Here is a 19,910-nt window from a genome sequence, read left to right as displayed (position 1 = left end):
GAATGCTGACATACAGTACATGGTGAGGTAGAACAGAACGTTGCTGTGTATAGGTGAAATTAATTCTGCCATGACCAGGACCTGGGTAAAATGTTGTTCTGTACCTGTATGGAATGACAATAAAAAACTCCTTGAACCTTGAAACCTGCTGTGTGAGCCTTTCTTCTTAAACTCACATTGCACGATGAGCTCCACGATGGCCTCGCGCGGCTTGACGTTGAAGCCGTTGTACTGGCTGGTCTGGCAGCGGTACGAGCCGGTCATCTCCCGCGACACGTTGACCACGCGCAGCACGCCGTCGTAGCTCTCCGTCTGCGCGCCGCCGTCCGGCATGGGCGCCTCCTTGTCGGCGCGCGACCACAGGATGATGGGCTTGGGCTTCCCCGAGACCAGGCACTCCAGCTCCACCGTGTCGCCCTCGCGGGCCACCAGGGGCGACTTGCCCCGCGGCACTGTCAGGTTGGGGGGAACTAAGAAAGAGAAAAACAGAGGAGGGACTGATATGGGGATCTAGAAAGCCGGCGGGCGGGGCAAGGGGTTATGGTCGACGGAGAGGGAGGGAGGGGATGGGATGGGGAGTCGAGGTGGGAGAGGTAGCGTAAGGATGGGGGGGGGGGGCGGGGAGCGAATGGGCGTTCAAGATGCCATGGCCATTGGACACACAAGCGTATACACACTTAGCAGGTATAAAAAGGATGAAGTTGACACAATGAGCAGCAGCACAGGAGTTATAGAGCAGTGGTTCTCAAACTTTTTCATGTCAAGGACCCCCAAATTGACACTTATTAGCCCCTTATTAACCCCCATTTGAAAAGATAAGCCAGGGACCCCCATAAGAGCAGGTTTTTATAGCTCTAGCCTTAAAAAAAAATATTATCAAGGACCCCCAGTTTGACATGCATTAGGGCTACAGACCCCCATTTAATGGCATTTCTATCACTTGGACCACAATTTATATTGTAAAATCTATGTCAATTTAACTCTGAGAGTGTACAAATGGAACCAAATGGACCCGTTAGGGTCCATTTGGTTCCATTTGTACACTCTCAGAGTTACACACCCATAAGGGTCCATTTGGTTCCTAATCTATCATTTAGCTGGGGACCCCCTGGAACTCCCTCAAGGACCCCTGGGGGTCCCCGGACCCCACTTTGAGAACCAATGTTATAGAGCATAGCAGTGGCCAAAAATGTATATTAATTATTTCAAACCTGGAACCAAGCCATCCAGGCTCCTGGTGAATCATTAACATGAAACATGAAACACCCAATATTTGAAAATCACAAAAAAAAAAGGGCAAGGTTACAAGTTTGTAACTTTGTCTTTTCTCCATGGGGAAAAATAATGGGCTTTCTATCTGTGGAACCAGAGCCGGTACAAAACAAAATGGCCGCCACCGATATGCTCTATGCTTAATTTATACTTCGTCGTTCAGTGGAAATAGCCTGACTGCAAAGCTCAAGATGTGTCATCATGAGCTCTACACCGTTGTACAGCGGAGTATAAATCAAGGCTTGTTTAATGTTAATAAAGCAATGAGAGTGAAGGACAATGCAAGAAGGAGAGCCGACAAACAAAGCCAACAAACTAACTAGATCATGACTAGTAGAAACGCACAGGGACGTGCACAGATAGACTCTAGGTGGTGCTAGAGCACCTGCCCTTTGCTTTTTTTTTCAGTTTACAGCAGGGGTCTTCAACAGGGGGTCCGGGACCCCAGGCTGGTCCTCAGAGTTACTACAGGGGGTCCGCCAAATCTTTATGTGATATGATTTGTCTTTTTACCATAACCACTCGAAACCTAGCATCCCTTTTCTGAGGAGAACTTTAGCCAAAAATAGCAGATCTACAAGCCCACAACGCCTCGCAGCGCGAGGCGTTGTGGGCTTGTAGATCGGCTATTTTTGGCAAAGAGGTATATGTGTAGAGGGAAAAAAGAGCAGACCAAGTCAACAAAAAAAAGTATAATTTACTTGAGCACCTGCCCCTCAAAATGTCTATGCACGCCACTGAAACAAAGCCAACAAACTAACTAGATCATGACTAGAAACGCTTAACTTTCCAACTGATTGTAAACAGGGACCACCATCCTGACTTAGGAAGAATCAACCTGGGGACCACACTGTTGTGTCGGGTTGGGATGTGGGTTAAGAATAATGGGAAATTCTGCCTGAAAAGCCGTCTGAAACTCCACAAGGGACTTGTGTTTCATACATGCAACTGGAAGTCTGTGGCTCTTAACGAGCTGGTCCTCTCCAGTAGTGAATTAGTTCAACTCAAAGTACGTGCCACGCTATGAGCTTGTATATCTGCTATTTTTTAATAGCCAAAGGAATCTAAAGTGACACAGATGCGTTCCCGGATTGAATGGGTTAAATTAACACTGAGGATTTTACGGTGTAGACTGGGGTTCCGGCCCCGGGATCAGACATTGAGAAACGGCGATCTTCATCACTGTCATTTCTTAATCCTTGCTGTCATCATCATCATCATCATCATCATCGTCCTCATCCTCATCAGTGGTGGAAAAAGTACTCAAATGTTTCAAGTATCAATACTGCAATGTAGAAGTACTCTGTTACAAGTAAAAGTCCGAAATAAAAAAATTACCTGAGTAAAAGTACAAAAGTATTGGTATCAAAATGTACTTAAAGTACCATAAGTAAAAGTACTAAAATGTTTGAAAATAGCAGATCTACAAGCTCATCGCGACGCGTTGCGAGCTTGTGGATCAGTATTTTCGAATAGCCTAGGTAAATTCTATGCTAAACTGGTTAATGTATGTTTTAGAATGTAATCATTCATATCAGCAAAGTAACTAGTAGGCGTAACTCAAATTTTCAAATAATTGTAGTGTAGTAAAGGTACAAGTCCTCATCATCCTCATCGTCATGACCACCACTATGTCAACAATGACATTAATATTCATCACCACCTCATACAGTCTATAATTCATAATGTTGTGTAATACACAGCAGTCAACACAACACCTTCCCAAAGACCATAGCATATATCTCGTTGCTGTCAGGCAGAAACCTCTCATCTCCATATTCTGACTTTTTGAGGGTTTTTTTCTCGTAAATTAACGCCCTACTTAAGTGGTTTTCAACCAGTGGTCTGGGGACCACCAGAGGTCCTTGAGGGAGTACCAGGGAGTCCCCAGCAAAAAAAAATTAATAGCGTCACAATCATTTTTAACCACTTAGCTTTGGCTATTCAAAAATAGCAGATCTACAAGCTCATAGCGCGGCACCGAGTGCCGCGCTATGAGCTTGTAGATCTGCTATTTTTGAAAAACCTTGAAAAAGTGTGCAAATCTTTGAATATTAATATTTTTTTAAAGCGAAAATTAACTGATATCTTTGCTTCTGGGGGTCCCTGGCAAAAAAAAACATTTTCAAATGGGGGTCCGCGGCCAAATGTATATCAATTTAGGGGTCCTTGGCGTGAAAAAGGTTGAAAACCACTGCCCTACTTGATCATAATACAGCGTCACACAAAAGCATCCAAAGTAGCAGATCTACAAGCGTTTCGAGCTTGTAGATCTGCTGCTTTAGATGCTTTGGAATTTGAATCCTGGAAATAAATAGTTTTGAACATATGAGGTTTCCACCCGACAGAGATCCTGAGTCTATAATTCATAATGTTGTGTAATACACAGGACCTTCCCAAAGGCTATAGAATATATAGAATATGTAATATAATATTTAACATGCAGCACTGTGCCATTATTCCAAGCAATATACAGTATATCCACCAACCAACATTTTGCAGGAGTTTAGTTTTTTTTTTTCTCTCTCTTTTCCCGAGGCTGCCCTTAAAACTGAAACCTTAATAATGTAAGTGCAAAGTGTGCGCGCGTGTGTGTGTGTGTGTGTGTGTGTGTGTGTGTGTGTGTGTGTGTGTGTGTGTGTGTGTGTGTGTGTGTGTGTGTGTGCGCGCGTGTGTGCGCACAGAGTAACGAAGTAGATTTACTCAAGTACTGTACTCCAATAAGTCTAATTTTGAGGTACTTTTATTTTACATTTCCAATTTTCTTTACTTTTACTTCTACTCCACTACTTCTCAGAGGCAAAACAAAGAACTTTAGTTAATAGTTTCTTTGTAGATCTTTTTACAAAACATATACTGTACATTAACCACTTCTACCTACATTTCGGCCATTTGAAATCACACACATTGTGAGCTTGTAGATCGGCTATATATATTCGAAAACTTGTGAAATGGGACATTCCGTACAATGAGTACTTTCTACTTTTAGTACTTTTGATACCATTACTTTTGTACTTTTTCTGACTTTTACTTGTAACAAAGTACTTCTACATTGCAGATACTTTTACTTAAGTAAAACATTCAAGTACTTTTCCTCCACTGTGTGTGTCTCTATGTGTGTGTGCGTGCGTGCGTGCGTGCGTGCGTGCGTGCGTGCGTGCGTGCGTGCGTGCGTGCGTTCAGGCATAAATATGCATGTGTATGCATATTTCATGTGTATGAAAGTAATTTACGTGTATGTGTGTTAGGCCACGTTCGAGGACACATATTGGACATGAAAGCATTGATTGGGGTCGGCATGTCAAGCTGGGGACATGTTTGTAATTGGTATTAACAATTAGATGTGACTAAGGTTTCATAGACTGAGCGGGTGGGGGTTAGGGGTAAGGGGATATGAAACATAATGTAAGTCAACGCAATGTCCCCGGCAGGTTTGCGTGTCTGTGTGTGTGTGTGTGTACTGCTCAATATCAGCTATTATAGGAAGCCGCTCAATTTGGAGGAGGCGTTGTTTCCTTTACCCATGATTGTTGTCCGCTGTGTTCGACAAGTATGCCATCTTTTGTTTTGTATGTAACAATGTTCTGCCTTACATGCACTTTGTAACTGGCTGTTTCCCCATTATCTGACTGCACTGGCAGTGTTTATGTCCTTTGTACTGTACATCTCGTACTTCTGTTTATGTGGACATAAATACATATTTCAAATGTGTGAGACACACACACACATGCACACGCACACGCACACGCACACGCACACACTGTGTGTACACTACACAGGTTGTACCAGGCTGTCTGGAACCTCACGCAGGTCGCCTGCCAACGGAATTTGTTTAATTAGTAAATTTGGCTATAAAAAACACGGACTCCTGGAGAGCTCTCTCTCTGTGTGTGTGTGTGTGTGTGTGTGTGTGTGTGTGTGTGTGTGTGTGTGTGTGTGTGTGTGTGTGTGTGTGTGTGTGTGTGTGTGTGTGTGTGTGTGTGTGTGTGTGTACTATTATCTGTTATACAAGTTCAGACCAACTGACAAACCACACTGTAGGACTTTCCGTATAGCATTGTTTCACTTGAGTATTTCCAATCTCCAGTACTTTTACTTCTACAGAGGAAAATATTATGCTTTTACTCCACTACAATTATTTGAACACTTTAGTTACTATTGTTACTTGGGAGATTTTGATTATTATTACAAAACATACATTAACCTCTTCAGCCTGTATAAACTTTGGCTTTTTGCCGCGCCCGTGACACCTTTCCGACGTGTTGTGTGCTTGCAGATCGATTATTTTCAAATAGCCGACCGGTATAAAACAGGGCTAAAGTGGTTAATGTATGTTTTATAATATAATGATGTATATCTACAAAGTAACTAAAGTTTTCAAATAAATGTAGTGGAGTAAACGTGCAATATTTGCCTCTGAGATGTAGTGGAGTAGAAGTAAAAGTATTATAACATTGGAAATGCTCCAGTAAAGTAAAAAAAATACCTCAACTTGTACTTAAGTACAGTACTTGAGTAAATGTAGTTACTTTACACCACTGTCACTGCTCCTAACCCAGTTCCCTGCCAGTTGGTTGGCATGGGCACCGGCCGCGCTGCCGCACATTAACCCATTAAGACCTGGAACTGTGTCATTTTTTGATTTGAGCTAAAAAGCATTATTTTACACTTTGGCTATTCAAAAATAGCAGATATACAAGCTCATAGCGCGGCACCGAGTGCCGCACTACGAGCTTGTAGATCTGCTATTTTTGAAAATTCGTGAAAATGTGTATATATATTTTTAAAGCAAACATTTTTAACTCAAATCTTTGCTTCTGGGGGTCCCTGGAACAACATATTTTGACTGGGGTCTGCGGCCAAATACATATAATTCTGGGGGTCCTTGACATGAAAAAGATTGAGCACCACTGATATAGAAACATACGTTTTTCAGAAAACTGTTGAGATTTAGGAGACATGTAGAATCGGCTTCAGGTCTCTATGGGTTAAACCGTCTCTAGCTCATGATGAAACCCTGGCTCCGCTTATTCCTCCAACCATCACATCGCTGCCATTCCTCTGGAGATATCCCGCTCCAAAAAACTGGAATGAACTCGCGCCACACATCGAGGTTTTCTTTCGCCATGATGAAATAGCCGGCAATTCGACAGAAATAAAGAAAGGAAGAAAGAAAGACTGATACCATATAAGACGCATAATCCATTTTTGTCTTTTTTGGACTGTTTGAAGTTTGGTTGGAGAAGAAGGCAGTGACCCGGCTGTTATATACCAGAGCTCTGAGCTGAAGGTTGTTTTCTTATCCCTTAACCCATTAAGATCGGAGACACATCCGTGTCATTTTAGATTTCTTTGGCATTTCAAAAATAGCAGATCTACAAGCTCATAGCGCGGCACTAGAGTGCCGCGCTATGAGCTTGTAGATCTGCTATTTCTATTTTTTTTTAATCGTGAAAATGTGTGCGAATCTTTGAAAGACATTTGTAGAATCCCCCAGAAGCAAAGATTTGTGTTACAAATGTTCGCTTTAAAAGAATATATATATTCAAAGATTTGCTCAAATTTTCATGTTTTTTCCAAAGAAATTGCAGATCTAAGCTCTAGTGCGGCACTCGGTGCCAAACTATGAGCTTGTATATCTGGTATTTTTGAATGGCCAAAGTATAAAATAATGGTCAAAGTGGTTAAAATGACAGATGCTTTGCCGGTCTTCATGGGTTAAAGTGCGTGTGGAGTTACTGGCTCTACATCAGTTAGGAGTCAAAACAACAGAAGAAACACAAAATCACAGCCATTCTTCCTCCTGAACTTTCACTCCATCACACGCTCAACCTTAAACACAACAACTCCGAGCGTTTCACTGCTAACAATGACTGAAATAGGTAGCTGATATATTGCACTTTTACCTTAGCTCTAGGTATACTCTTGGTTGCTTGTTTTTGCAGAAAATGCACTTAAGACTTCTGGTGATTAGTAGTTTTCGTTCCCTACCTATGTTGAATACACTTATTGTAAGTCGCTTTGGATAAAAGCGTCTGCTAAATGACTGTAATGTAATGACTGCTAAAGACCTGAGGCCGATTCTGCAAATGTCTTCTAAATCCTAGACTAGAACTTGACGATCTGCTACTTTTGCTATTTTTGAATTTGAATCCTCAAAAGTAACAGTTTTGAACATGAGGTCTCCACCCGACATAGACGATACATAAAAATCAAAAAATGACACAGATGCGTTCCCCGGTTTTAATGGGTTATCCCATTAAAGACCCGAAGTCGATTCTACAAATGCCTTCTAAGTCAGTAGTTCTCAAATTTTTCCGGTTTATGTTAAACAGTGATGAGCGAGGAGAAAGACTACAAAGAGAAAATGGCGTTTCAGTTTCATCATTAGAACGGAGGCCGACGGGATCGGCAAAACCGGATCCCGGATAATTCCGTTTCCGGTGGTGCTACAATGAAATGTGCCGTATCGAAAATTGAAAAAAGTGCAATGTGAAATTTTCGAAAAAAAGAAAAAAAAACACCACTTCGCGTAGGTCTACGCGATTAGCACGTGGCGGCTTTAAAGGGGCTACACCATGAATTTGAAAAAAATATATTATATATAAATATTGCCCCCTAATATGTTTTAAACAGGTTGTAAGCCTAAAAAACATCCAGATATTTTTTCTCACAATCTGACTGTCTGTCATTCCAAGCTTTTTCAGCTGCAATACCAAAACGTCCTATTGGGCAGGGGGGAGCTACTGAGCAATTCTGTCTGGCCATCATCAATGCAAAATCAGGGCAAGTGACATCACTTGCCCTGCCATTCTGAAATGGCCTGTTCAGACACGCCCATTCAGGAAATCCATGAAATGAGCATGAATGACTGAATGTTAAAAAAAAATATTTTTTTGGGTACAAGAGACACTGGGGAGCCCAAAAAATACTAAAAACCTAAAAAAAAATGAAATTCATGGTGTAGCCCCTTTAAATAGGTTTGCGTAGGTCTATGCGATTGGTAGTCAATGTGTTAACAAAATACTTTTTGTGTTAACCCAAAAACATCACTTACCCTACCTTTAAATTATTACATTTTTTTCAAACATTTTCAAGATTAAAACATTACACTTTTTTTTTGCAGATATACAAGCTAGCGGCACAAAGTGACACGCTGTGAGCTTGTAGATCTGCTATATATATATATATAGAGCTAAAATCTAAAATGACAGTGAATGTGGAGTTACTGGCTCTTATCAGTAAGGATTCAAATCTAAAAAGAACACCAACGCACGAATCACACCAAATCCTTCCTTCTGAACTTTCTCTCAACCTTAAACCACAACAACAACTCAGAGCATATCACTGCCAGCAATGAAATGACTGTTATTAAGGTCAAAGTATAAACTTGTATTGTTTGTTTACAGCACAGTGCTGCTGCTGCGGTCTGTTGCTTCACAGAAAAGAATACAAAATAAATCACGAAAACATGACAAGCGTTTGACACGATGCTAGGCAATTGTTTCTCATATATAAAAACACCTTTAACCACATGATCCCCTAACAGGTCTGTAACTCTCAGAGTTATGGGGGTCCTTGAAATTAAAAAAAAAAGTGTGAGAACCACTTAGAGACTTTCAGTAGCTGTCCAAGCCCAGCGTACATGAACCATATCAGTATCCCTTCTGGACATCATAATAATCAAACATTCAACAAAAATAGGCACAAGAGAGAAGAAAGGAGGGGACCAAGAACAGGCCCCTATGGAACCCCGGTCAACCAAGTATATAGGGTTTCAGTGGTACTCAAATACTCAAATTCTTTACTTAAGTAAAAGTACCAATACTGCAATATAGAAATACTCTGTTACAAGTAAAAGTCCAGAATTCCAAATTTACTTGAGTAAAAGTACAAAAGTATTGGCATCAAAATGTACTTAAAGTACCAAAAGTAAAAGTTATAAAATATTTGAAAATAGCAGATCTACAAGCTCACAACGTGTCGCGAAGCGACGCGTTGTGAGCTTGTAGATCGGCTATTTTCAAATAGCCTAGGAATAAAATAGGGCTAAAGTAGTTAATGTATGTTTTTGTAATATCATAATTTATATCTGAAAAGTAACTAGTAACTAAAGTTTTCAAACAATTGTTGTGGAGTAAAAGTACAATATGAGATGTAGTGGAATAGAAGTAAAAGTATTGGAAATTGGAAATACTCAAGTAAAGTACAAATACCTCAAAATTGGACTTAAGTACAGTACTTAAGTAAATGTACTTAGTTACTTTCCACCACTGTAGGGTTTAAGTGGCTAAAGATAAGAGATATTGACTCTACATTTAACACTGACATGAACAGTAAGAATTAATGTGCGAAAGTGCTAAGTGTTCATTGTATTGCATGCTGCTCTATTGCACTAAGATTTATCATTTAGAGTTCAGCAACTTTGACGGAGGCTTGGAAGTTGGAAACAAAACGATGGCTTCAAGCGCTTTGATTTGCACTTTGGCACACAGGACTCTTCCCGATGGCAGAGGTTCATATTATTCAGAGAGGAGGAGGTTTGCTGAGAGTCTGCAATGATTTGCTGCTTGTTTCAATTCTGAATGGCTCTCAGTGTTTCTTCTCTATTACCTTTCACAGCTGATTGTGCATGCTGGCAAGTGGCAAGCCTTTGCTTTTTTTCAACTTCGCCGCATTGTTGTGCATAACAAATAGAGACTTGAAACTTGAAACAAAACAGCATCTCTGAGCCTACACGGGCTGATCTGACAAGCCCGATAAGTTGATTAACAGATTGGGAGGAATGGTAAATACATATTGATCAAGGACGAGGGAGCTGAGGGACAGAAGTGAACTCACACAACACCCCAAACAGTGGATCCTTGGACTGTCTATAGAGTAGCCTGACACTCAGCCTGAATTTTCATTTAGTTTCACTCCATTATTCAGTCTGAAAGCCCTCTCAGTGCAGCCGTTTTCTGAGACGGGGGGGGGTGTGGACAAAAGTGGGACTCTTTGGCGATTGGTTCATACTGGATTATCCCGATCGGGGCCGGGTCGCCGGTTAGATTTTCAACCGAGAAAACCCCGCCTCTCTACAGCGTCACCAGACTAGTAGCGCAGACATGTTTATACCCCTCAAAGATGTCCGCTGCTACCAAAAGACACACATTTTTTTAACTTTTTATCCCACGATTTTGTTACCCTTATTTTTCACCCGGTGCCAATTTGCTAAGTGATCCTGGGCACTACACTCCCCTCACCAGCCTAGGGAGGCCAGGGCCGAGCTCATGCTTCCTTCAATGCATGAGAGCCAACTGACCTTCTTGTCACCTGACAGAGGGGAGTTTCCCTGGTAGGACGTAGCGCGTGGAAGGAACACGTTATTCCAACCAGTTCCTTTCCCCTCCATCAGGCGCCCCGGCTGTCATGGAGGAGGCGTTATAGTGACCAGGATTACTACATGTTTTTGTGAGGGTATTAACTACCCTGGAGACACAGGGAGAACATGCAAACTCCACACAGAGTAGGCCCTTTCGCCAACCCCACCTAGGACACCTTTCTCTTAATGCAGTGGTTCTCTAAAATGTGGTCCAGGGACCCTCAGTCAGGTTCCAAATGGACCCTTACGGCTCTGCAACTCTGAGAGTGCACAAATGGTAAACAAATGGAACCAGTTGGTTCCATTTGTACACTCTCAAGAGTTATGGGGGTCCTTGAAATCAAAAGGTACCATGCCACAACAGATTTTCAGCGTGCTTATAATCTCTCTCTTTTTTTAAATCACTCTGCAATCCTTAACGATAAACACACCTGGCTGTAATCAGCACGAGTGGTTGCAGCTTTACCTCGTTTTCCCAACAACAATAATAATGAGAGGATGTTAGTCTGTGAATAAAACCCAGTCATGTTTTTGTTTCCAGGCAAAAAGCCCTCCTAGGGACTATAGTGTTGTTGCAAATTAGCATCTGTATGAGGGGCCGTTCAGGCCATAAATAATGAAACACTTTCACACACGCTAACGAGACAGTCTTATACTTACTACTGAAATGCTTTTACATTCAATTTTGAGACACTTTCACACACGCTGATGAGACACTCTTACATATACTACTGAAATGCTATACGTTCAATATTGAAACACTTGCACACTCACTACTGAAACACTCTCACGTACATACATACTTTGTAAATCGATGCACGTTCATATATGAAACTTTATACATACTCATCTGAACACTTACGCATACATATGAGAAACACATACACATACATATATACTTCTGTGTCATATACACATGCATACGAAATGCTTGCACGCATACAAGTTAAACATTTATACATTTATATCTGAAACACTCACACATACACATATGAAAAGGCTGCATGTATATTGCTGAACACTTGTACATTTACAATTGAATTTCTTGTATATTATAACAAACTAAAATGAAAACTTTAGATGCATGTGCAAGCCTTTCACATGTATTCGTACAAGTAATTTCAGTAGTATGTATAAATAAATTCAATAATATATATACACATAATTTCAGTGATATGTATAAGTGAGTTCAGTATAATGTATAAAAGAGTTTCACATGTATTCATACAAGTGATTTCAGTAGTATGTATAAATGATTTCAATAGTATATATACATGATTTCAATAGCATACATACACATAATTTCATTATAATGTATACAAGAGTTTTACATGTATTCATACAAGTGATTTCAGTAGTATGTATAAATGATTTCAATAGTATATATACATGATTTCAATAGCATGTATAGATCATTTCACTATTATGTATACAATAATTTCACATGTATGCATACAAGAAATCTCAGTAGCATACGGAAGTGATTTCATTAACACCGGAAGGCACGGGCAGGTGCGCGCGCACACCAGGAAGACATTTCCAGAGAAGGAGAAGATAAGAAGGAGAAGACAAAGGCAGCATGCAGAGATGCGATGCGAACGTCTTTTTACCACTGGTCTCAGTAGCGGGGGGGGGCGGAGGTGGGGGTGGGGAGACGTCCCCTTTTAACTCTATAGGAGACGTGCATTAAACTTTAAAGGAAACATGCAGTGCAACTATAATAAATATCCAGTTGAAACGTGACGCTTGTGGATCTGCTTTTTTCGGCTTCTAGGGTTCAAGTGGTTGATGTAAAAAAAAAAAAATCATATCACACAATGATTTGGCGGACCCCCTGTAGTAACTCTGAGGATCCCCTGTTGAAGCCCCCTGCTCTACTCTATTTAATCTAAATTAATGGATAAGTTATAGAACTGCCCCTAGCCATTTCCTATAAAACAGTGGTTCTCAACCAGTGGTCCTTGAGGGGGTCCCCAGCAAAAGGTTTTAATACATTTTCACCCCTTTATCCATATTGTAGGCTATATGTTGGCTATTCAAAAATAGCAGATATACAATAAATAAAAATAAAAGATTAATGTTAGTGGCACCAAAAAGATTCCCCCCGTTGACAAAACCGTCCCGGGGGGCACCGAACGGGTCCGCACTGACCCCAAATAGCTGATCTAGGCTATATGGGTTGAAGTGGTTAAACTGCTGGGGACCCCCAGAACACTTCCAAGGACCCCCCTGATGCGCGGCAGCGCGGGACGGGCGGGTGTCTGTCTGTCTGTCTGTCTGTCTGTCTGTCTGTCTGTCTCTGGTGGGGCATGAAATGAAGAAAAAAAAACTGAAAAAAACCCTGTAACAGAGTTCCACTGAGCATTTTTCGGTCTATTAGACGTCTAAATGACGTCTAAACGTCACCTAGCCGTCTAGTCTAAATCCGGTTTATGAGTGGTCTAGAATTGAAAGTTTTTTCAACGTCTAAACCTAGCCTAGACGTTGTTTCAACGTCGTTTGAACGGCTAGATATAAATATATAACCGTTCAAATGACGTTCAACGTCTAAGCTTAGCCTAGACGTCAAAAAAACGTTCATTTTTAGACCTGTCATAAACCAATTTTAACCTAGACGTTATTTAGACGTCTAATTTTAACCCAATTATAGACGTTGTTTAGACGTCCTGTAAACGTCTATTTAATAAGGATATTAATATACTTATAATTAAATCAGATGTTTAAATAACATCTAAACAATTTGTAGGCATTATATACCTTTAAGATCTATCAGATTATTCACACAAAACCTATATTAATGCATTTAAATACCTCAATTTTAATGCAGATCCTGGTTCTCTGCCAAAAATACCTGATGGACCAAATTTAACCCTTTTTGCTTACCTTTGTAGTGTAGTCCCATGATGTTCTGATCATTTGTTTACATTATGTTGTCATCTTTCGGGATTAAATAGGTTGCAGTGTAACACTAATGTCATGCTATTCTTTATTGTACCAATGGATAAAATCATTTTTCTTAATGTTAACATTGATTTACTCTGAACATAACTACCATTCAACTGTAAGTTCAATCACAATACATATTTCAGCAACAAAAAACATACCAAAGCTTGTACAATCGTTCTTTAATTTTTGCACCTCTTAATGCTTTAAACCATTAAGACCTGTCATGTTAGATTTTAAACACTTTAACACATCTTATACTTGAGCTATTAAAAAATAGCAGATCTACAAGCTCATAGCACGGTGCCGCGCTACGAGCTTGTTGATCTGCTATATTTCTTTGAACGTATGTTTTTTCCTCAAATCTTTGCTTTGCCTAGATTTGAGTTAGAAATGTGTGTGTGTGTGTGTGTGTGTGTGTGTGTGTGTGTGTGTACATATATTCAAAGATTTGCACTTTTTTTTTTACAAAAATCTTCAAAAAATAGAAGATCTACAAGCTCTTATAGCGCCGGACAGAGTTCCACGCTATGAGCTTGTAATCTGCTATTTTTTGAATAGCCTAATAAATCTTAAGTGACACAGATGCGTTCCCTGTCCTATTGGGTTAAACAACTAGAAAAGACCAAATGATCAAATAATAACATTGTATTTGCTTCAAGGCGTTGCCCTCTTCTTCTTGTAACTCCCTCCACCACTTCTACCAGGCGCCTGCTTGAAGTGGTCAGAGATGGCAGCGCTGACCAGGTTCTCCATTGTCTCTCTGAATGTCTTCTGAACGGCTTCTGCAGTCAAAACAATGACAAATAACTCTCAGGCTGACAGTAGACATTACAGAGGTTATCTAGTATATGTCAGTCACACGTGTACAACGTGAATAAGCAATTAACAAATAACTAGCACTGACAAAGTTATTTTTACCATTGATGACAGATAGAAGGCAGTGCTTTTGAAAGCTCTCTCCTGCTGTCCATGCAAGTAGAAAGGACTCATCAGGGCATTGGTGAAAAGTCTGAAACAAAAAGAAAACGCAAAGCTAAATTGCAAAAAGAAAAACGGCACACTCTGCCAACCTGCAATGAAGACAATTATGTTGATATGAAACAGAAATAATACATGAACACAGTGGAAAGTGATAAACAATACTTCCATTCTTACTTTTGTCTGTCTGCCTGTGATTTAGAATTTGAGGCTATACTTTGGCTGGTGCAGATCTTAATAAACAACATTACTTGTTTTCAAGTTCAACATCATTACCTCTCCCCAATTAAATCTTTGCCAGAGTAAGATGACTTACAAACTTTATCAAAATGTACCTTTTGGAATCCTGTGACTTTCTCCAGGGAGTTCTGATAAGATTTCCTGTTGGTGAAAGACAAGGTAATTAGGCTACATGTCATACTTGCAACATCACCATTGAGGATTACTGTTAAAGTCAATTGAAAGGTGGAGTAGAGTCAAGACATTTTCTTGGCCCAGATTACGGCTTCACTGTAGGGGAGAGAAAACCCCCATTGCAACCCATTTTGCTCACTGCTACAATCAATTGAAAGTTACCGTGTGTAGTTCAGGATCTGACTTGGACCGGTGTGTAGCTTCAATATTCTGCTGGGTGTGAAAACACATTGAAATTACACCTTCTTACGAGTAGATGTACTGTTGTTGAAATACGTAATATGTGGGGCAGCAGCTCTGTAGAATACAACTCTCGTAGACGTATTTATGATTCTGACGTTTTCAATCTACGAAAACGTCAGAATCATAAATACGTCTACGAGAGTTGTATTCTACAGCTAGGGCAGCAGGACACGGGAAGCGTGATTGCACCAACTTTTCCATGATTTTGCTCAAAACAGGTCAAATACTTATAGGAATAACCTTACATCCAAACATCTATCAATAATATGACAGATAGGAGATGCTATATTCTCAGCACTTTACCATCCAGATTATCTAGACCTTACTATCATAAGGAAGAGAGCAGAGTAACTGCTCCACAAATAGTTGCAAGGAGTTGCAGTCATTGTCGTGGAATAGCCAGATAGATAGATACATAGATAGATAGATAGATATATAGATAAAATGTGACAAAAGTCAGCAGTTCGCCACTTCTAGACATTACCTAGAAGAGAGCTGTAAATACATGTAAATAGGCTACTGATTGATTTAAACCAGGGGTCTTCAACGTTTTCAGGCCAAGGAACCCTTGGCTGAGAGTGAGATAAAGCAGGGACCCCCAATATATATTGTATAGAATATAATCTTTTCATAGATTTCATTGATAGCTTCATAGACTTGTTTGACAGCACTGCCATCAGTGTTGGATTCATGTTAATGTGTATTTTCAGACTTTTAACCACACACACCGTCCATACTAAGTAAACTTGACCCACTCTGTACTTGGTCTGCTTCCCCCCCCCCCCCCCCCTCCACCAAACCTCTTTGCCGAAAATAGCAGATCTACAAGCGCTGTGTGCTTGTAGATCTGCTATTTTTGGCTAAAGTTCTCCTCAGAATAGGGATGCTTGGTTGAAGTGGTTAATGTAAAAATCACAAAGATTTGGCGGACCCCCTGTAGTAACTCTGAGGAACCCCTAGGGGTCCCGGACCCCCTGTTGAAGACCCCTGATTTAAACAATATATTCAACACATGGCCCAACTCAAGTAAAGGTGAATAATGTTATAGTTAAAACTCACGAAACATTCAATTCATAATTACCTGTGGTGTTTGATCTGATAGCACCATTATTATTGCTCTTTGTCGGTTTTGCTTCAAAAAAAGAAAAGAAAGAAAAAAGAATACATTAATCAAATATTTCACAAGGTTCTGTAAAGTTTTAACTCCAGATTAAACATTACACAAACAAACGATTATTTTATTGTTAAAGTATTAAAAAATGAATTTAAACTCAAGTGATTGTAATTCGTTACGGTCCACCAGTAAAAAACATTGAACGCCAGCCATGACGCCAGCACTTTGTTTGGGCAGAAGCTAGCAGCTGGTAGCTAGTTGGCTAACGCTAACTTGTACATGACCAACTAACTCAATAAACATCAACTCAATAAACATGTCAACACAAATAAACATCTCCTTCAAATAATGTATCCTTTAGCACTCACCTATGCAGTTCAGAATGAATGTTTTTTTGCAATTCTGTTCTTATAGTCTCTTCTGTTCAGTTTTCCTCTTTCCGCCTTTAGAACGCGTTGCTGACTTCCGTGTTGTTATGAAACTCCAGGGGTTGCCACGTCTTGTGAGACCGCTAAGCAAAACAACAATGTTGCCAAGTCTCCGGAAAGAAACAAGCAAAACGACCTCCAAACCCAATCTGCGGTTTACTGTAGATTAGAAAGTCTAGTGATGCGAGGTTAGCAGTTTACTGCTTGGCTTTCACTCGTTCCTCTGTATTTTATATTAGCCTATCACCATTATTGCAAACTGCCTTTATTTGTTATATTTATACATATTTAAAAAATATATTTGCATATTATCACCATTATGCAAACTGCATTATTTCGCTGTAATAGTATTTCTAAACATATGTACGTTTTCAAACAACATGACTAAGAAATGAAATACATTTAATGGTTTAAATATGGTCTAAATCTAAACGTTGATATATAGTTTTGATTTAAACGTCTAGATCAAGGCTAGATCTAAACTATACTGTATATTGATCAATAGTGACAATAGTGAGATATATAATAATTTATTAACCTAATGTTAGCACCCTAAAATAAAGATTTTCAAACAACATGAATAAAAAAATAAAAGTTTAGAAATGGTCTACATTTGAACGTTGATATATAGTTTTGATATAAACGTCTAGATCAAGGCTAAATCTAAACTATACTGTATATTGATCAATGGCTATTCAAATTATTTTTGTCCAATATTTGGAGATCAGTAATGCAACTTACAGTTGTTTTTTTTAATCAATATGTATGGAATAATTGTTTAAATTCAATTGGCTAGATTTGGTCTAGATATAGACCAAATCTACACCATCTAATTTAGGTCTACAATAAAAACGAACGTCTAAATAACGACTATGGCTCACTGGGGTATTTCTACTTGCAGTATTGATAGCCTACTTAAAGTAAAAATGTGAGTATTTTTTTTCTCCACTGGCACTGACTGTATGTCCAGTCCAACCACGAGGTTAGTGCCAGGGACCACTATATAATATTTATGGTGTTTTTCACAATTTGTCAATTTTTTTTGAAAATAGCAGATCTACAAGCTCCCGCCTATATGGTTTAAGTGGTTATACTGGGGACCCCCAGAACACTCCCAACTTAAGGACCCTGGTAGTGATGCGAGGGGGTCTCTCTCTTCCCCCCCCCCCCCCCCCCCTCTCTCTCTCTCTCTCTCTCTCTCTCTCTCTAATATTCGATATCGAATATTAATATATCACCTACGCAGCAGTGTATGGTCCACACCGGGGTGAATTCTTCTTGCGAATAAATACGTTTTTTTCGCCTGTTTTTTAAAACCTTATGAAGTCAATGACAGACAGCAAATTCAGACAGCAGTTCGTATTTTGTGGAAATTCGCTGGTGACTGCTACACCTCTGACCAATCAAAATGTATTTATGTAGGCCTATTCATGTTATTAAACAATATAGTATAGGCCATCCCATTGCATGAGCGCATTGGTGCTCAAAATGGGGTCCGGGGACCCCCATGGGGAGTGATGCGCGGGTCAGGTTTTTTTCATAACCCGCCCCGCCACGGAGCACAACAAAACAATATATAAATCAACGGCCCGAGAGAGAGAGAGAGAGAGAGAGAGAGAGAGAGAGAGAGAGAGAGAGAGAGAGAGAGAGAGAGAGAGAGAGAGAGAGAGAGAGAGAGAGAGAGAGAGAGAGAGAGAGAGAGAGAGAGAGAGAGAGAGAGAGAGAGAGACCCCCTCGCATCACTACCAGGGTCCTTAAGTTGGGAGTGTTCTGGGGGTCCCCAGCAGTATAACCACTTAAACCATATAGGCGGGATAAATGACAAACATAGCCTATATGAAAATATCCAATCTACAAGCTCACAATGCAATGCATTGTGAGCTTGTAGATCTGCTATTTTCAAAAAAAAATGACAAATTGTGAAAAACACCATAAATATTATATAGTGGTCCCTGGCACTAACCTCGTGGTTGGACTGGACATACAGTCAGTGCCAGTGGAGAAAAAAAATACTCACATTTTTACTTTAAGTAGGCTATCAATACTGCAAGTAGAAATACTCTGTTACAGGGTTTTTTCCAGTTTTTTTTTCTTCATTTCATGCCCCACCAGAGACAGACAGACAGACAGACAGACACCCGCCCGTCCCGCGCTGCCGCGCATCAGGGGGGTCCTTGGAAGTGTTCTGGGGGTCCCCAGCAGTTTAACCACTTCAACCCATATAGCCTAGATCAGCTATTTGGGGTCAGTGCGGACCCGTTCGGTGCCCCCCGGGACGGTTTTGTCAACGGGGGGAATCTTTTTGGTGCCACTAACATTAATCTTTTATTTTTATTTATTGTATATCTGCTATTTTTGAATAGCCAACATATAGCCTACAATATGGATAAAGGGGTGAAAATGTATTAAAACCTTTTGCTGGGGACCCCCTCAAGGACCACTGGTTGAGAACCACTGTTTTATAGGAAATGGCTAGGGGCAGTTCTATAACTTATCCATTAATTTAGATTAAATAGAGTAGAGCAGGGGGCTTCAACAGGGGATCCTCAGAGTTACTACAGGGGGTCCGCCAAATCATTGTGTGATATGATTTTTTTTTTTTTACATCAACCACTTGAACCCTAGAAGCCGAAAAAAGCAGATCCACAAGCGTCACGTTTCAACTGGATATTTATTATAGTTGCACTGCATGTTTCCTTTAAAGTTTAATGCACGTCTCCTATAGAGTTAAAAGGGGACGTCTCCCCACCCCCACCTCCGCCCCCCCCCCGCTACTGAGACCAGTGGTAAAAAGACGTTCGCATCGCATCTCTGCATGCTGCCTTTGTCTTCTCCTTCTTATCTTCTCCTTCTCTGGAAATGTCTTCCTGGTGTGCGCGCGCACCTGCCCGTGCCTTCCGGTGTTAATGAAATCACTTCCGTATGCTACTGAGATTTCTTGTATGCATACATGTGAAATTATTGTATACATAATAGTGAAATGATCTATACATGCTATTGAAATCATGTATATATACTATTGAAATCATTTATACATACTACTGAAATCACTTGTATGAATACATGTAAAACTCTTGTATACATTATAATGAAATTATGTGTATGTATGCTATTGAAATCATGTATATATACTATTGAAATCATTTATACA

At 40.1% G+C, this 19,910-nt stretch overlaps 1 protein-coding gene across 1 annotated transcript in view; it reads right to left on the bottom strand.

Moving 5' to 3' along the window:
* The window catches only part of LOC311062689 (MAM domain-containing glycosylphosphatidylinositol anchor protein 2), a gene marked incomplete at both ends in the record, with an annotated part of 584,351 nt that overhangs the window by 164,096 nt on the left and 400,345 nt on the right, over window positions 1-19,910 (bottom strand). The window contains 1 exon segment of the mRNA XM_084081896.1: window positions 177-497. Coding sequence (XP_083938022.1) covers window positions 177-497 — 321 coding nt within the window.

This window comes from Gymnoscopelus microlampas (genome assembly GCF_963454915.1).
Source record: "Gymnoscopelus microlampas genome assembly, chromosome: 16".
Taxonomy (NCBI): Eukaryota; Metazoa; Chordata; class Actinopteri; order Myctophiformes; family Myctophidae; genus Gymnoscopelus; species Gymnoscopelus microlampas.
This window is presented reverse-complemented; position numbering and strand designations above follow the sequence as displayed.